Raw genomic sequence first — 16,661 nt, 5'->3', positions numbered from 1 at the left:
TGTAACCGGGGACTGTTTTGGGTTGGATAATTAAAAACTATCTTAAACTTTGAATTGGAGGTTTATGTTCTGGAAAAATGATTTTTACTATAAATATGTTAACACATAAAAATTTCATGATTTAATTCAAAGTATAAGTATTTTTAGAAAAATGGTCATTAAGTGTTATTTTTTTGTAACAAAAATGTTTAACTTCATAAGTTTCACTAAAGTTTCACCTATGCCGTGTGATTTTGAATACAAACCAAGGTATTTTCAGTTCATAGTCTTAAAGAGGGACTCGATCCAAGGAGATGGCAAGTTGAATCAACGAAAACGGATTTGTAACGAAGAAACTATGACCGAAACAAAATTGGTTATCCTAGACTTGTTTAACTTCGGGATTAATTGGGAAAAATTAAATAAATCACATATTTCTAAGATAACATGATATTTTATATATATGTACTTATAATTCAATTTTATATGGTTCAGGATCACCCGTAAACAACACGAGAAGATTAATCATAAGATCCCATGTTTGTACGCAACACGTCATTTGACAACACCGGTACTTTATGTACGCAACACGTCATTTGACAACACCGGTACCGTGGGTCAAGATTAATCTCGACCAATACATATACGATGGGGTTTTATTTATTTCATTGGGGGTTTTATTTATTTCATTGCGGGTATATTAAACATCTAAAAATGAACCATTAAAATTGAATTACTAACAACGAGCTGCTAACTACGGACTAAGGAATTATTCAAAGTATTAAAAGTATAACAAGTATATATATGTGACGTTTGTTTAAAAAGAAAAGGTATTGATATATTATATATGGATAGGTTCGTGATATCAACCGGAGACCAAGTCAAATTATATATATCTTCAAGACGAAAGTGAGTATATAGTCCCACTTTTAAACTCTAAATATTTCGGGATGAGAATACATGTATTTTATGTTTTACGTTATGGACACAAGTAACTGAAAAATATATTCTACGTTGAGTTGTACCACTGGCATACTTCCCTGTAGCTTGGTAACTAATATTTACAGTGGTATTGTAAACGCGAATCCTGTTGATAGATCTATCGGGCCTGACAACCCCAACCGGACTGGACGACCAGTATTCAACGGTTGCACACTACTTCGTTTCGTGACTACACTTGGTACAGTGTAGTAAGATTTCATATTAAAGGGAATATGCGACGTGATTAATTGTTAAGTATGGTTACCAAGTGCGCAACCACTTAGAATATTTTTATTAAAATGTTTATATATGAAATCTTGTGGTCTATATTTATATCGCTGTCGACATTAAACCTATATCTCACCAACTTTATGTTGACATTTTAAAGCATGTTATTCTCAGGTATGAATTAAGTCTTCCGCTGTGCATTATCTCGTACTAAGGATACTACTTGAGGCCATTAAGGACTTATATCATAAGGCGTTGCATTCGAGTCATTGAAGTTCATAGAGACTATTATTAAGTAAATGGCGGTTTAGGTCATTTGAATATTATGAAATGTCAGGCGAATATGTCAATTATGGATGTAACTATAGATTACCTTTTAAGAATAAATGCAACGTTTGTAAGATGTATCATATAGAGGGCAAGTACCTCGCAATGTTATCAACTATTGTAAGTCGTTTGTAATCAATATGGACAACGTCCGGATGATTAGTTTCGGATCCTTTCAGCTAGCTTACGTTCAACATATGGAGTAACCGGTGAAGTAAGACTAACTGATTTGTTGCGATGTTTGAAATACCAATCCTGTATTGAACAACGAAAAAATTCGAACAACATGCAAACGGGTAGTTTACGAGCATGTCTTGATAGAGAGTTTATAGACTCTACACTGTTGCTTGTAAGGTATGAATACCTAATATGAGTAGATTGACTTCTGGACCATCTATTGATACCATCCTCACATAGAACTTTATAAGACGCTTTCAATCTCCTTCGAAATACATCCAGATGATCATGAAAATCCGACGCACGGTACGCCTTAACCATTTTCCAAAAGTGCCATTCGAAGAATTTCATCTTGTTGGATTTAGTTTTGATGTTCATGAATAAATGACGTGCACAATGAGCGTGAAACGCTTCCGGAAACACGTTTGCAATGCCGTGTGCTATTGAAGCAGCACGATCAGAAATAAAAGTAATCTCTGACATACGATCAACCATACCATAACTCATTAAATGATCTCTTAGGTTACCAAAAAACCATGACCAAACACTGTTTGTCTCGCCTTCACCAATTCCATAAGCCAATGGCAAAATTCCATTATTGCCATCCATCGCAACAGCAACTAAATTAGTACCCAGGTACCCACCCTTTAAATGTGCAGCATCGACGATGATTATCGGGCGGACATGTTGCACAAATGATCGAATCTGCATGAAATTTTCACAGTAAATCAAATATTATTAATAAAGACCTCATACACCATACGCAAGGCGCAAGGTTTTTATTGCGTCATTGCGTATTAGTTGGCGCAAGGTGACCCTTGCGCCTTTGCGTATGGTGTACATATTAAAAGGTGGTTTTTGCTAAAATATATTTACTTACAACTACTCCAATGGACATGTAACACATCACAAATTTATTTTCTTTATCGGTAACCAAATTGGTGATGGTCCCCGGGTTGTGGATCTTAAGGTTATGAAGGTAAATGGGAAGCATTCTAAAGGAGTCATCACTACTGCCACGTAACATCTCTATTGCTTGACACTTGGCCCTCCATGCTTGATTGTATGATACACTCACTCTAAACCAATTAGCTACATCATCACGTATATCTTTTGGTTTATACTCTCGATTAGCAGCCTTGAACGAATCCATAAGAATACTACCCAACACCTTTTTAGTAGCATGTTTATTGTTTTCCATAATTTGTGTGCGTGAGCAAGTGTGTACGTCATGCAACTTTTTAACCATATAGTTTTCAGCGTGTCTTATTTTGTATGCACTACATTTCCACTCACAATTTGGCAACACACATTTAGCGGTGTACCGAGATTTGTCTGACTTTACAGGCTTTATTTGAAAGTTTTCTTCAAGGCATTTTGTAAATAGCTGGTTTAGGAATTCTTCCTTGTTCGAAAACGTTTGACGAACTTTGACCAAATCTGATACCTGATACGTGGTTGGAATTGGGGTCGTAAATTCTGGGTTTTCTTCATCTTGCTGACTGTGTAGAGTTGGCATATTCCAGAATACATCTTGTTTTTCTTCATCTTCTTCATCTTCATCTTCCTCGTCACTTGCTTCATCCGATTCACTAGACCCAACAACAGGTATAAACGGGTTCTCTATTTTTTTTATTTTACACACGTTCTCGGCGCCATGGTTGAAGAAGTCAAATTCTTCTGTGTTTGGAGGTGGTATTTCAGCCTATTTTTCTTCCGAATAGTGTGTTTCGAGGTTTGGTTCGGAATTGTGTATTTCATCCTGTTCTTTTTGCAGATGGTGAGTTTGTTTGTTTGGTTGAGACTCGAGAATCCGGAGGTTTTGTTGGAGATGGTGTGTTTGTGGATTTTGTTGGGGCTGGTGTGTTTGTGAATTTTGTCCGGGTTGAAGCATTCTAACTTTGTCGACAACATAAATATCAATAGGCTCGTTTGTGACAGCGTGTTTTAAAAACTCAAAAAAATCTTCATGATCATCAGTAATATCAAAAATATGATTATTATCAATATATCTTAGCGAAACAGGTGCATTAGGTGGCAATTCAATTTTTTTGAGAATTTTCCTTAACAATACTCTTCGATTTATTGGTTTTTGTGGAGCAAGTGGTAGTTTTAATCTGGTTCTAAAACAGTCAAGAGGCAGATACATAGGTATGTTGTTAACAAATTCAAAATTACCTCCACAACATACATGAACAACAAATGCTTCATTATTACTACAGCTCATTAAGACACAAATTAGTGAAAAAATAGATAAAAGTTGGTACCTTAACGATGCTCTAATGACTTGATCTTTTTGAAAATGAAGTAAAATAAAATTATTAATCTGGAGTTCTAGCCTCATTAAATAGACAGGTACATAATCTTATCCGTAAAGGTACAAAGAATCCAAAAAAATCTTATCCAGAAATCAGGAAAAATCCATTCTGATAAGGCGCAAGGCGCAAGGACGCAAGGACGCAAGCCCTTATCCTTGCGCCTTGCGTTTACACGCAAAGGCGCAAGCCGCAAGGTCGCAAGGTCTAAAGATACTTGCGCCTTGCGCGGGCAAATTCTCAAAAAAAAAAAGGGGGTTCCAGCTCAGAAAAGGCCAAAAAAATGGGTATTTTGGTGATTGACCCATTAATCAATATGCTCTTTCTCCCGAAACGTTCTAACGATATGCTCTTATAATCACGAAATTTTAAAAATGTTCCAAGATCACGCATCAAGAACGGTGCGTGGTGCGTGTTCGTTCGTCTGAGTCAAGTTTTTATTTAACAAATCGAACTACTCGGATTTGTCGGATTTGTTCAAGTTTGACTCATTACAAGCTCGATGTAGGCTGAACTTAAATTAGCTTGAAGGCGAGCGTGTACATATCTTGAAGATCGTTTAGTCAATAAGTTTGATTGCTTGAGCTCGAGTTTGTATAATAATAAGTGAGTCGAACTCAAGTTTAATATAATTGGGACTAAATGAGCTGAGTTCGAACTCTTTAAATCTTAAATGAGCCAGGTCGAGATTAATCGAGCTCGAGCCGAGTTATTTAAATGAGCTAGGTCAAGCTTAATCGAGCTCGAGCATGTTGAAATAGAAATATAAATGGTTGTTGGTAGATGTTGTTGGTGGATGTAGTTGGTCAAATAAGTGGATGGTTGTTGGTAAGTTGTAGGTAACACTTTTCATTACCTAACTTGCCTAACTCTCACCAAATCCCAATCCTTACTACTATAAATAGAGCCATAAACAAGCATTCAAATCATCCCAAAACACATTCTTCTTCTTATATTCTAAGAGTATAATAGAGAGTTTGAGTTTAGTCTCCTAATTACAAGAGATATAAGCATTAGTAATTATCCCCTTGTAATTAGAGAGAAGTTGTAATTCCTATTATTCTTATTAGTGAAACGTTTCTTTCCTTGCCCGTGGTTTTTACCCTATTGGGGTTTTCCACGTTAAATCTCGGCGTTCCTTTATTATCGTTTTCATATTATTACTAGTGGTTTGCTATAATTCGGTGTCACTTTTCTCAACAAGTGGTATCAAGAGCTAAGGTCTAATATCTTGTGTGTTAATCTACTTATCGTATGCTCTGTGGTTGCCACGAGAGTGGATCGTCCACATCAGAAAATAAGTAAGATTATTTTCACTCGGTAAAAGTCCTTGGGTGTTATTTCAAGAAAAAATAATATTGTCGAAAAAAAAAATTGTAATTATAGCAATGTCTACGAAATTTGAAATTGAAAAGTTCAACGGGAGTAACTTCTCGTTATGAAAACTAAAGATGAAAGCTATCCTGAGAAAGGATAAGTGTTTGGCGGCCATCAGTGGACGTTCCGCTGAAGTCACTGATGAAAAATGGGAAGAGATGGACGGCCAGGCTATCGCAAATCTTCATCTGGCACTAGCAGATGGCGTTTTGTCTAGCATTGAAGAAAAGAAGACGGCGAAAGAGATTTGGGATCACCTCGTAAAATTGTACGAGACCAAATCACTCCACAACAAGATATTCCTTAAGAGGAAACTTTATGCGCTACGCATGAATGAATCTACTTCAGTTAATGAGTACATTAATTCTTTGAATACTCTATTTTCTCAACTCGCTTCATTAAGCTGCAATATAGAGCCAAAAGAACGTGCTGAACTTTTACTTCAGAGTCTTCCTGATTCGTATGATCAACTCATTATTAACTTAACCAATAATGTTCTCTCGGAGTATCTAGTCTATGATGAAGTTGCGGCTGCTATTCTAGAAGAAGAAAATCGGCGCAATAACAAGGAGGACAAACAGGCCGGTTCACGACAAGTGGAGGCCTTATTGGTGTCAGGAGGGAGATCAACGGAACGTGGCCCAAGTGGGAGTCACAATCATGGTAAACTGAAGTCTAAAAAGAAGAGGACCTATACATGCTACAATTGTGGCAAGAAAGGTCACCTGAAGAAGGATTGTCGGAGTTTAAATAACTCAAATCCTCAAGGAAATATTGCAAGCACTTCAGATGATGGGACTGCTTTGGTTAGTGAGGCAGTGGTAGAAAATGAAGGCAGAAAGACATTTGTTGATGTCTGGTTATTTGACTCGGGAGCTACTTTTCACATGACCCCTAGAAGAGAATGGTTCAAACAATATGAACGTATCTCAGGAGGATCTGTATATAGTTGCAATGATCATGAACTAAAGATCATTGGAATTGGAGATATCATTCTGAAGATGCACGATGGTACAGTTCGTACTATTCAAGGTGTACGACACGTGGAAGGTTTGAAGAAGAACTTATTGTCTTTAGGACAATTGGATGATCTTGGTTGTAAGATGGTGATACATGATAAGATCATGATAATCAAGAAAGGCACGGTTGTACTTATGAAAGGAGAAAAGGTGGGTGCTAATTTATACATTCTGAAAGGCGAGACGGTACAGGAATCGAAAGTATCTGTTGCTTCGAATAGTTCAAGTGATAAAGTTGCTATGACATGGCATCAAAAGCTTGGACACATGTCTGAACAAGGTATGAAGATTCTTGTTGAAAGAAATCTTATTCCTGGTCTTACAAAGATATCGCTACCTTTTTGTGAGCATTGTGTAATCAGTAAGCAGCATCGTCTGAAGTTTAACACATCAAATTCTAGAAGTAAATTGGTTCTAGAATTGGTTCACTCTGATGTGTGGCAAGCACCAGTTCAATCCCTATGAGGAGCAAAGTATTTTGTATCATTTATTAATGATTACACTAGGAGATGTTGGGTGTACCCAATCAAGAGGAAGGCGGATGTGTTTGAAGTTTTCAAAGTTTACAAAGCGTGGGTTGAACTTGAATCTGGTAAAAAGATCAAGTGTTTGAGGACAGATAATGGAGGAGAATACACTGGTGATGAATTTGATAAGTTTTGCAAACAAGAAGGTATCAAAAGGCAGTTCACAACAGCATACACTCCTCAACAAAACGGAGTGGCAGAGCGGATGAACAAAACTTTGTTAGATAGAACAAGGGCGATGTTGGCAACTGCAAGCTTGGGAAAATCATTCTGGGCAGAAGCAGTAAGTACTGCCTGTTACGTGATAAATCGGTCACCATCAACTGCAATTGAATTGAAATCGCCGATGGAAATGTGGACTGGAAAACCAGTTAATTATTCCGACCTTCATGTATTTGGAAGCCCTGTGTACGCAATGTACAATTCTCAAGAAATGACAAAGTTGGATCCGAAGTCCAGAAAGTGTTTGTTCTTGGGGTATGCTGATGGAGTTAAGGGGTATCGCTTGTGGGACCCCACTGCCCACAAAGTAGTCATCAACAGAGATGTTGTCTTTACAGAAGACAAAGATCTTGAAGATGTTAGCACTTCAAAAGAAACTATACCGATACAGGTGGGTAATGAATTTCATAAAGATTCTTCTGAAGCAGTACCAGAGCAAGATGAAAATCAAGTAGTCGTTGATGAAGCTCCAGCGACTCGTATTTCTAATCGGTAAAGGAAACGTCCAGGGTGGCACTCAGATTATATTATGGAAAGCAATGTTGCATATTGTCTTCTAACAGAGGAAGGAGAGCCAACAACTCTTCGCGAGGCACTAAATCATTCAGATGCATCTCAGTGGATGACGGCTATGCAGGAAGAAACTGAAGCTCTTCATAAAAATAAAACATGGGAACTTGTGCCATTGCCGAAAGGTAGAAAACCTATTGGAAATAAATGGGTGTATAAGATCAAGCGAAATGGCGATGATCAAGTGGAGCGGTATCGTGCAAGACTGGTGGTTAAAGGATATGCTCAGAAAGAAGGTACAGACTTTAATGAAATATTTTCTCCTGTAGTTCGACTTACAACAATTCGAGTAGTTCTAGCGATGTGTGCTACATTTGATTTGCATCTAGAGCAGCTAGATGTGAAAACTGCATTTCTTCATGGAAATCTTAAAGAAGAAATTTATATGCTTCAACCAGAAGGTTTTGAACTACAAGGAAAAAAGAACTTGGTTTGCAGGTTAAAGAAATCTCTGTATGGTCTCAAACAGGCGCCGAGATGTTGGTACAAGAGATTTGATTCTTTCATAATGAGCCTTGAATATAACAGACTTTATGCAGACCCTTGTGCATATTTCAAGAGGTTTGGGGACAATGATTTTGTCATTTTACTGTTATATGTAGATGACATGTTGGTTGCAGGCCCCAACAAAGATCGTATTAATAAGCTGAAGGCTCAATTGGCTAGGGAGTTTGAAATGAAAGACTTGGGTGCCGCAAACAAGATTCTAGGGATGCAAATTCACCGAGACAGAAATAATAGGAAGATTTGGCTTTCTCAAAAGAATTATTTGAGAAAAATCTTGGAGCGTTTCAATATGCAAGATAGTAAGCCAATCTCAACCCCATTTCCTACTAATCTCAAGTTATCCTCCGTTATGTGTCCTAGCAGTGAATACGAGAGGAAGGAGATGTCTCGAGTACCGTATGCATCAGCAGTGGGAAGTTTAATGTTCGCAATGATATGTACAAGACCAGACATTGCACATGCAGTGGGAGTAGTTAGTCGGTACATGGCAAATCCTGGTAAAGAGCATTGGGATGCGGTAAAGAGGATCCTAAAATACATTAAGGGTACTTTGGATGTTGCATTATGTTATGGGGAACCGGAATTTATTGTCAAAGGGTATGTTGATTCAGATTATGCAGGTGATATGGATAAAAGTAAATCTACCACTGCATATGTTTTTACACTTTGTGGTGGAACAGTAAGCTGGGTTTCAAAACTGCAGTCAGTTGTGGCGACATCAACAACAGAAGCAGAATATGTAGCAGCTACTCACGCTACTAAAGAGGCAGTATGGTTGAAGATGTTGTTGGAGGAACTCGGGCACAAACAAGAGAATATCACTCTATTTTGTGACAACCAGAGTGCCTTGCATCTTGCAAGGAATCCAGCATTTCATTCAAAGACAAAGCATATACGAGTTCAGTATCACTTCGTTCGTGAGAAAGTGGAAGAAGGAACCGTGGAGGTGCAGAAAATTCATACTGACGACAATGTGGTCGATTTTCTAACAAAGTCAATCAACCGTGACAAGTTTATTTGGTGTCGTTCCTCATGCGGCCTAGCGGAAACGTAAGCAACATCATTGGCAAGGAAGGATTATCGTGTGAAGATTGATTGAGCTTCAATCGAATCTTCAAGTGGGAGATTGTTGAAATAGAAATATAAATGGTTGTTGGTAGATGTTGTTGGTGGATGTAGTTGGTAAAATAAGTGGATGGTTGTTGGTAAGTTGTAGGTAACACTTTTCATTACCTAACTTGCCTAACTCTCACCAAATCCCAATCCTTACTACTATAAATAGAGCCATAAACAAGCATTCAAATCATCCCAAAACACATTCTTCTTCTTATATTCTAAGAGTATAATAGAGAGTTTGAGTTTAGTCTCCTAATTACAAGAGATATAAGCATTAGTAATTATCCCCTTGTAATTAGAGAGAAGTTGTAATTCCTATTATTCTTATTAGTGAAACGTTTCTTTCATTGCCCGTGATTTTTACCCTATTGGGGTTTTCCACGTTAAATCTTGAAGTTCCTTTATTATCGTTTTCATATTATTACTAGTGGTTTGCTATAATTCGGTGTCACTTTTCTCAACAGAGCACGAGCCGGCTTGTTTACGCCTCGAACTCTTACTTAGGTTTGTACATTGTCGTCTATTTCACTATATAAATATTTTCGTTTGACAAGTTTTTTTATTACTATTGTTATTGTTATTCATATAAGCAGAGTAACATTCATCTCTTTTAAACATAACTTACTAGTTTAAGTCCTACTAAAAGCTTATTCTTTTATTCCCATCTTAAGTGTCCACTGTTGACTTTTCAAAGTCTTTCTTTTCCAACTTTGACCGTAAATATTTCTATTTGTGTTATATAATATTTGATGAAAATTATATGGAATGAAAACACGTTTAAAACTCAATTCATTCATATAATTTCTATCAAATATTATATAGCACAAATAAAAATATTTACGGTCAAAGTTGACAAAGAAAGACTTTGAAAAGTCAACAGTGGACACTTAAGATGGGACGGAGGTAGTAAAATATAGCAGGTCAAAAAAAAAAAAAAGTGACAGCCAGAAATTTTTATAGGAAAGCATCATTGGAAGGTATGGCAAGTGACATTTGAAGAACAATAACCAATAATTTTATAGCTTCAGGTCAAAAGAGCATTTGACCTCAAACACTCAATTAAACTTTAGCATTTAGGATGATGCATATATTAATTACAGGAGCTCAAAGATAAACTATTAAGAAGTGACTTCTTTAATGCTAACAAATCTGCCCAACTCAATTGAAAGCTGTGCTGCAACACCAATAGCCACCGCAATCAGCCCGTCCTGCAGAGCAACCGCCGGTGATTTCTTTCCATCAGCCTTGACTGTTGCCAAAAAGTGTTGGTGTTCCAAGTAACTTGAACCATGGTGGAGCCCGTCGTATCTAGCATTTAAAATGGTGATTGATTAGTAGACCACGATTGGAAATATGAACATAAATGAATGAAAATGATATATATGGCATAATGGGCGGATTTGGGTGACGGGTAACTTTGGAATAGTCGAGTTGACCCAAAACATTTATCTGTGAAAAATGTTATAATCCGTTTCCACATAATTTGTGTCAACTATGTTTATCAAAAGTATACATTTTGAGCTATAGTTTGGCTCATTACTAAAAAAATATAACCCGAATCAACCCATTTATAAATAGATGGGTCAGATTTTCCACCTTTAGGAAAGGAAATGAATGTAGATTATTTAAGTGATAAAGATTGTAACATACTTGATTCGATGATCTTGAACGCTCAAGGCACGTACACCGTCCCTCCCTTCATCTCGCAGACCATAACGAACAATATTTTCAGGTACAAAGGCTTCACCCTAATGAACAAACGATAAGGTTTAAATCGTAATAACAACATTATACAAATGCTGGAACCCAAGTTAAAAAATTACAAATAAAGATAAGTTGTTTTATATTGATTTCCTTTTGATCTTAAGCTAGTGAATATTTGAAATATCAATAATCCTTCTGTATATGTACAATATACCTTTCCGATTTCCCCAATAACTGAAATTTCTTGCTCATTTTTGCTTCCTTCAGCAAACATACAAAGATCTAGCATCCCTCTCGCCCCATTTTCGAATTCAACGATAACATACGCATTATCCATAATATCAGGTACCTGAATCAAAGATGAGTTCTAAAAGCTTAATCACACGTAACAAAAAATCTGTAACAGTTTTGACTTTTGATGTCAAACTTACTATTTACCATTTCATCGTCAACAAGATTTTTAACCATAAAGTTAACACCAACATATTCTCTTTAACATAACTTTTACCAGATTTCAACATACTACCTAAATTATTCCTAGAGTTTTCATAAGTCAGATCAATATGATGTCACAAAAGTAAGTGACTTTGACCTGTGAAGTCAAACTGTGCACTTATAAAATAATCAACAGATTAAAATATAAAAATTACAATACCTTTCCATCATAGATTTCATCTTTGTGATTAACATCTATGGCTCCAGAAGCCATTACACGAACTGGATTCGATCCAACAAACAGTCTCATCAGATCAAAAAAATGGCAGCATTTTTCAACCAAAGTACCTCCACTGTTACAATTAAATCGATTCCAATTATCCACCTACACAAAAAACAATCCCCATCAACAACATTAATCATTAAAAAAACATGTAAACAAATACAATCATCTAACATCAAAACTACCTTAACCAAAAAAGGAAAACGATGTTCCCTAATCGACACCATCTTAACATCTCCCAATCTTCCACCATTAACAATATCTATCAACTTAGCAACAGGTGGCATGTATCTGTACTCCAGACCAACTTGTACTAACATATCTGGTCTCCTTTTAGCAGCCTCAATCACCTGAATTAAAAGCAAGATTAGCCCTTGATTATCATTTTATGGGTCCCATTGCAGTATTAAAAACGAAACGAATTTACGATACTAACCTCTCTGCAGTCTTCCACAGTTGTACACAAAGGTTTTTCCACTAATACATGATGAAGTTTTGGGTGGTTAATGATATCCATCAAGATTGTATAATGAGTCATGTTAGGAGTTGCAACAACCACAACATCACACATACCACTGTCCAACAGTTCCTTATGTCCTGAAAACACCTGTTACCACAACACATGGACTCTATAATTCAGTAAAATTAACAAATAGTTTTATTATTATTTGGTAGTACTAAAAAGATAAGAAGATAATGCTATCAAATATTCTATATCATCTCAATTTTCAAACTTTTTCTATTTTTGACCAAGCAATTCTCAAACTTTTAAAATCAATCAACATCTCCTATTTTTCACATCCTAAAAATTGAAACTTTTTGGATATCTGATAGGACCCACACCACATTTCTGGTCAATTCTAAAACAATAACAATTTTTCACCATAGTTCATGAACTTTCTAGGATCATATTACAAATTATCATCACTATATACCAAGTAAATCTCCAATTTCACCCAAATTAGTGAATTTATTTGAAACTCTGAAATAACATGATTTTGTTAACAATTATTCAACACATTATCAAAAAAAATTCATGAGACCTTGTATTAACTATTCACAACATCATGTATACAAATATTTATTAAAAAATTTGTGTATACAGTCACACCCTCCATTTTTCGGTTTAATCAAGGAATTAACGTAACTTCAATATTATAAGTCAAATCACACATTTTTTTTTAATAACTTCTTTTTGTTGCAATGAAAAGATAATTTACTAAATTTAATCTCATGTCACAATCGAAGCTAGCATGCACCGATAGATGAAGTAATAATTTAACAGATGTAAGTGTAAAATGCATACGTGTACAATAATAAACATGTCACTTGCATATTGCAATAGCCACTTGTACATGCATATATTTCTTCATAATTTTTTTTCACGTTATATAATCCGTGCCCAACTATTATTCAGGAGAAAACCCGGCTCAATTGGAGGCATGGCGGTAAACCCCTTCCCACTGCCCCGCAACGCAATGTGCGAAAGACATCCCTGGATGGAATTCAAGGGTAGAGGACTAACCTTTTGTGCAATGTTGCACACAACGGGATTCGAACTCCTGATTAATGTCTTGGTTCAATGAAATTGAAATTGAAATATTGAAATACTAATATAAAAATTAAAAAATAATAATACCTTGAGTGGCCAGCCAAATGAGTCTGCAAATTCAAGGGAAACTTGTTGCGACGGAAGATGTGGATCGGCGACACAAACAACGGCGGCACCTTCGGAATGAAGATGATAAAGATTACACAAATGTTCTCTTCCCATCATTCCGGCACCAATTATTCCATATTTCACCATTTTCTCTCCCATTTTTTCTTTTTTTAATTTAAAATTATTTGTATTTGTATTTATTAAATCAGCTGATGTGGAAGTGGTGGTGGTGGTGGTGGTGTTGTTGTGATTGAGTATTACTTGAATTCTCAATCTGTTTTTGTTGTATGCATTGAATGGTTTATATACGGAAACAAATGACGAGCAATGTCGTTTTGGGGTGATATAATAATTAGAATAATTAATATTATTATAAATAATATTAATTGTTGAAAATTCTAATAATGGTGTTGTTGAATTCATGTGATTTTGTTATGTTGACGAACCAGAGGGAAGATTATGGAGATTGAAATTGAAAAAGGAGATTAAAATACGTCCCAAAAATGTATATGGTACAATATGGGGGGTAGGTCCACCCGGCCACCACGTTATTATTTTATTTTTATTTAGTTTAAAAAAAAAATATAATAATAAATAAATAAATGAAAACGAAAAGAAGTGGTCCGTACTAGAATATTACTTCGTACTTTTTTTTTTTTAAAAAAAAAAAAAAAAAAAAACTTGAAAAAGATGTTTTCTTTTAAACACACTATATGGTTAACTTTACTGTCATTATATTTCTCTTTATCTTATTTTCTGTTTCAAATTTTAAAGGTGCCATGCAAAGTTACTTAACGTGTTAATATTGTTTCTGTTTGTTAAGATATCACGTTATTTGTTTTCAAAAAATGTATAAGCAAAATGACTTTAACTTTAGTATTCTACAAGACAGGCTAGTCACTAGACAGCTTAGAAAATGTATAAGAATTTTGGACACGAGTTAAATGATACGAAATACATACCCATAAACATTAAAGTTAAAAATTTGATTGGTTCAAATGATATATTGATCGGTAAAGATATAGTGAAATACACACATTAGAGTTAAAAAATTTAAAGCGAGATAAATAAAATATTAACTATAAATACTAAACTTGAGTTTCTACCAGAAAGTTTCAAACACCGATCATCAAACTATCCAAGGTAACTTATAATAATAATGATAATTTTCTTTTTAGTAATTTTTTTTTTATAATTATGTCATCTTTTTAGAAAATATTGAATTGAATTCAGTTTTTAGATGAGTTTATAACTTTAAATTTCAACAATTTATTTAGATGATGTAATATATGTCTATGATAATTTTAACAACTAATTAAAGTCTAAACATCGTCTTAAATTCCAACTATTAATTTGATTATTTTTAATGAAAAAAACGTCGTATTTTTTATTCTTAATATAATAATTATATTAATTAATTTGCGAAATCTAATGTAAAACTAGTGATAACAATGATAATCACACTAACTGATATTTTACTTTAAAATTTCAGAATATTACGATTACGATAAGAATAGTGTTATTTAACGCATGATCAATGAGTCACAACGACGTTGGATTGCCGTGTCATCCTACCTTAGAGATTGGAGATTGGCCCTATTGTATCTCTGAATATATATTTATAATCCGTATTTCATTAGAATTTAATTATTATATGAGTTCAGGTTCATTTGTCCAATCAAAAGGCGTCTAGGTTCATTGTATATTTGTAATATGAAGAATTTAGTATGTTTACCTTTTTTTGACTTTAAAAGCATTTAGTACTACTACCAATACTATAATTTATTATACGACTATAGTTTATAGTTTATTCTTGTAATAATATTAGGATATTCCTTTTCACAATTGCTATAACTATCCCTAAAAAGTAAACACAAGCGACTTATTAGTAAGGAAATCGATAATTAAAACAATAGAGACACTCTTCCGTTTGTTAGGTTCCTTCGTTTATTGCGATTTGTCTCTTTTGTCGTTAGTTTTTGTTTTGGTTTGAGTTAGTTTTTTTCTCTAGTTCCGAGCAATCCTACAATCTTGTTGTAATTGTATTTTTTTTTTTTTTTGAAAGGCAACAATACTTTTATTAGATAAAAACACGAAAACATCACAAGGTTCGCAAGTATTAGATACACAACGTAAGAACAACAAAATACAAAGGCGTATGATGCCAAGGAAGCATCATTACATCCTAGAAACTAAATAAGGTAACTCCATGGGTTGTGTAGCCAATCAAGCCATACGATATCCTTCGCCTTGCATCTCTTCGCGATCCAATCGAAACTTTTAACTTGAATTTCACTAACCGCGACCGGAACGTTCCAACACTTATTCTTGAATACTTTCTCATTTCGATTCTTCCAAATTAGATAGCAACCCGTCCAAATAACCCCCTGCCATATTAGTTTTCCCACCTCCGTTACGTTTTGTCCCACATCACCAATTAAAAGATCCCGAATACCATGACTTGTTATATTTCCCATATTCCACCAATTAAAAACTCGAACCCAAATCTCTTTTGATATTTTACACGCAAATAGGGAATGATCCAAAGACTCGATATCATCATCGCAAATGGGGCAACGTACCGAGTTTAGATCAATACCCCTTTTGTCGAGCTCGGGTAGGATTGGAAGTCTGCCCTTTCTCGTTCTCCATACAAATAATTCTACTTTTTTAGGAATAAAATTATTCCTCAATGTAACCGCACTGGAATTCGTCGTAGGCATCAGTCTTTCGTCCAGCAAGGAGGATAAACGGTTTGCTGTGAAACACCCTTTCGAACCTGGAGACCAGGCCCATCTGTCCCGCTGATCTGGGCTCAAACCAAACGAAGACAGCAGCCCGCTAAGCTCGCATAGTTCATTTCTTGCACGTCCTGAAACTTCACGAACCCAATTCCATTTTACAAGCCATTTTGACCCTTCCATGGTAAAACGATCTCGGACCTTCGCATTAGAATCTGTCTCTAAGTGGTATAGCCTCTTGAACCTGTTTTTAAAAGAAGAAGAACCAAGCCACACATCATTCCAAAAAGACGTAGAGGCTCCATCACCAATGAGTTTGATAAAGGAGCCTCTAAAAACCACACCAAGCGAATCAATGTGATAAACGGTTTGTTGTAATTGTATTTATTTGTGATATTATTATTGGTTTTCAATTTACAACATGAATTATTATTTTTTCGATAAATGTATGCTTCAAGCAATAATGATTGTTGGCATAAAAATTAATAAAAGT

At 35.3% G+C, this 16,661-nt stretch overlaps 2 protein-coding genes across 2 annotated transcripts; both read right to left on the bottom strand.

The window, feature by feature from the left end:
• Window positions 1-10,294: 10,294 nt before the first annotated feature.
• Window positions 10,295-13,710, bottom strand: LOC139843313 (uncharacterized). The gene is made up of 7 exons (XM_071833388.1): window positions 13,407-13,710; window positions 12,204-12,374; window positions 11,953-12,117; window positions 11,705-11,869; window positions 11,264-11,398; window positions 10,996-11,093; window positions 10,295-10,653 (listed from the first exon to the last, which is right to left on the bottom strand). The coding sequence occupies exons 1-7, from the start codon at window positions 13,584-13,586 to the stop codon at window positions 10,464-10,466; spliced, it is 1,104 nt and encodes a 367-aa protein (XP_071689489.1). The 5' UTR covers window positions 13,587-13,710; the 3' UTR covers window positions 10,295-10,463.
• A 1,909-nt stretch (window positions 13,711-15,619) lies between these two features.
• On the bottom strand, window positions 15,620-16,351 carry LOC139840696 (uncharacterized). The gene has a single exon (XM_071830945.1). It carries the CDS (start codon window positions 16,349-16,351, stop codon window positions 15,620-15,622), a length of 732 nt encoding a protein of 243 aa, XP_071687046.1.
• Between the last annotated feature and the right edge of the window lie 310 nt (window positions 16,352-16,661).

The sequence above is a fragment of the Rutidosis leptorrhynchoides genome, chromosome 4, assembly GCF_046630445.1.
Source record: "Rutidosis leptorrhynchoides isolate AG116_Rl617_1_P2 chromosome 4, CSIRO_AGI_Rlap_v1, whole genome shotgun sequence".
In the NCBI taxonomy this organism is placed as follows: Eukaryota; Viridiplantae; Streptophyta; class Magnoliopsida; order Asterales; family Asteraceae; genus Rutidosis; species Rutidosis leptorrhynchoides.
This window is presented reverse-complemented; position numbering and strand designations above follow the sequence as displayed.

What these genes read in the sequence shown, in the direction of transcription:
- LOC139843313 (XM_071833388.1), bottom strand. Translation starts at nt 13,586, where the DNA reads ATGGGAGAGAAAATGGTGAAATATGGAATAATTGGTGCCGGAATGATG. An exon ending in ATGAAATCTATGATGGAAAG is followed by an intron (nt 11,399 to 11,704) that starts GTATTGTAATTT and finishes TCTTTGATTCAG; the next exon opens with GTACCTGATATTATGGATAA. An exon ending in TTATTGGGGAAATCGGAAAG is followed by an intron (nt 11,094 to 11,263) that starts GTATATTGTACA and finishes TTTGTTCATTAG; the next exon opens with GGTGAAGCCTTTGTACCTGA.
- LOC139840696 (XM_071830945.1), bottom strand. Translation starts at nt 16,351, where the DNA reads ATGGAAGGGTCAAAATGGCTTGTAAAATGGAATTGGGTTCGTGAAGTT.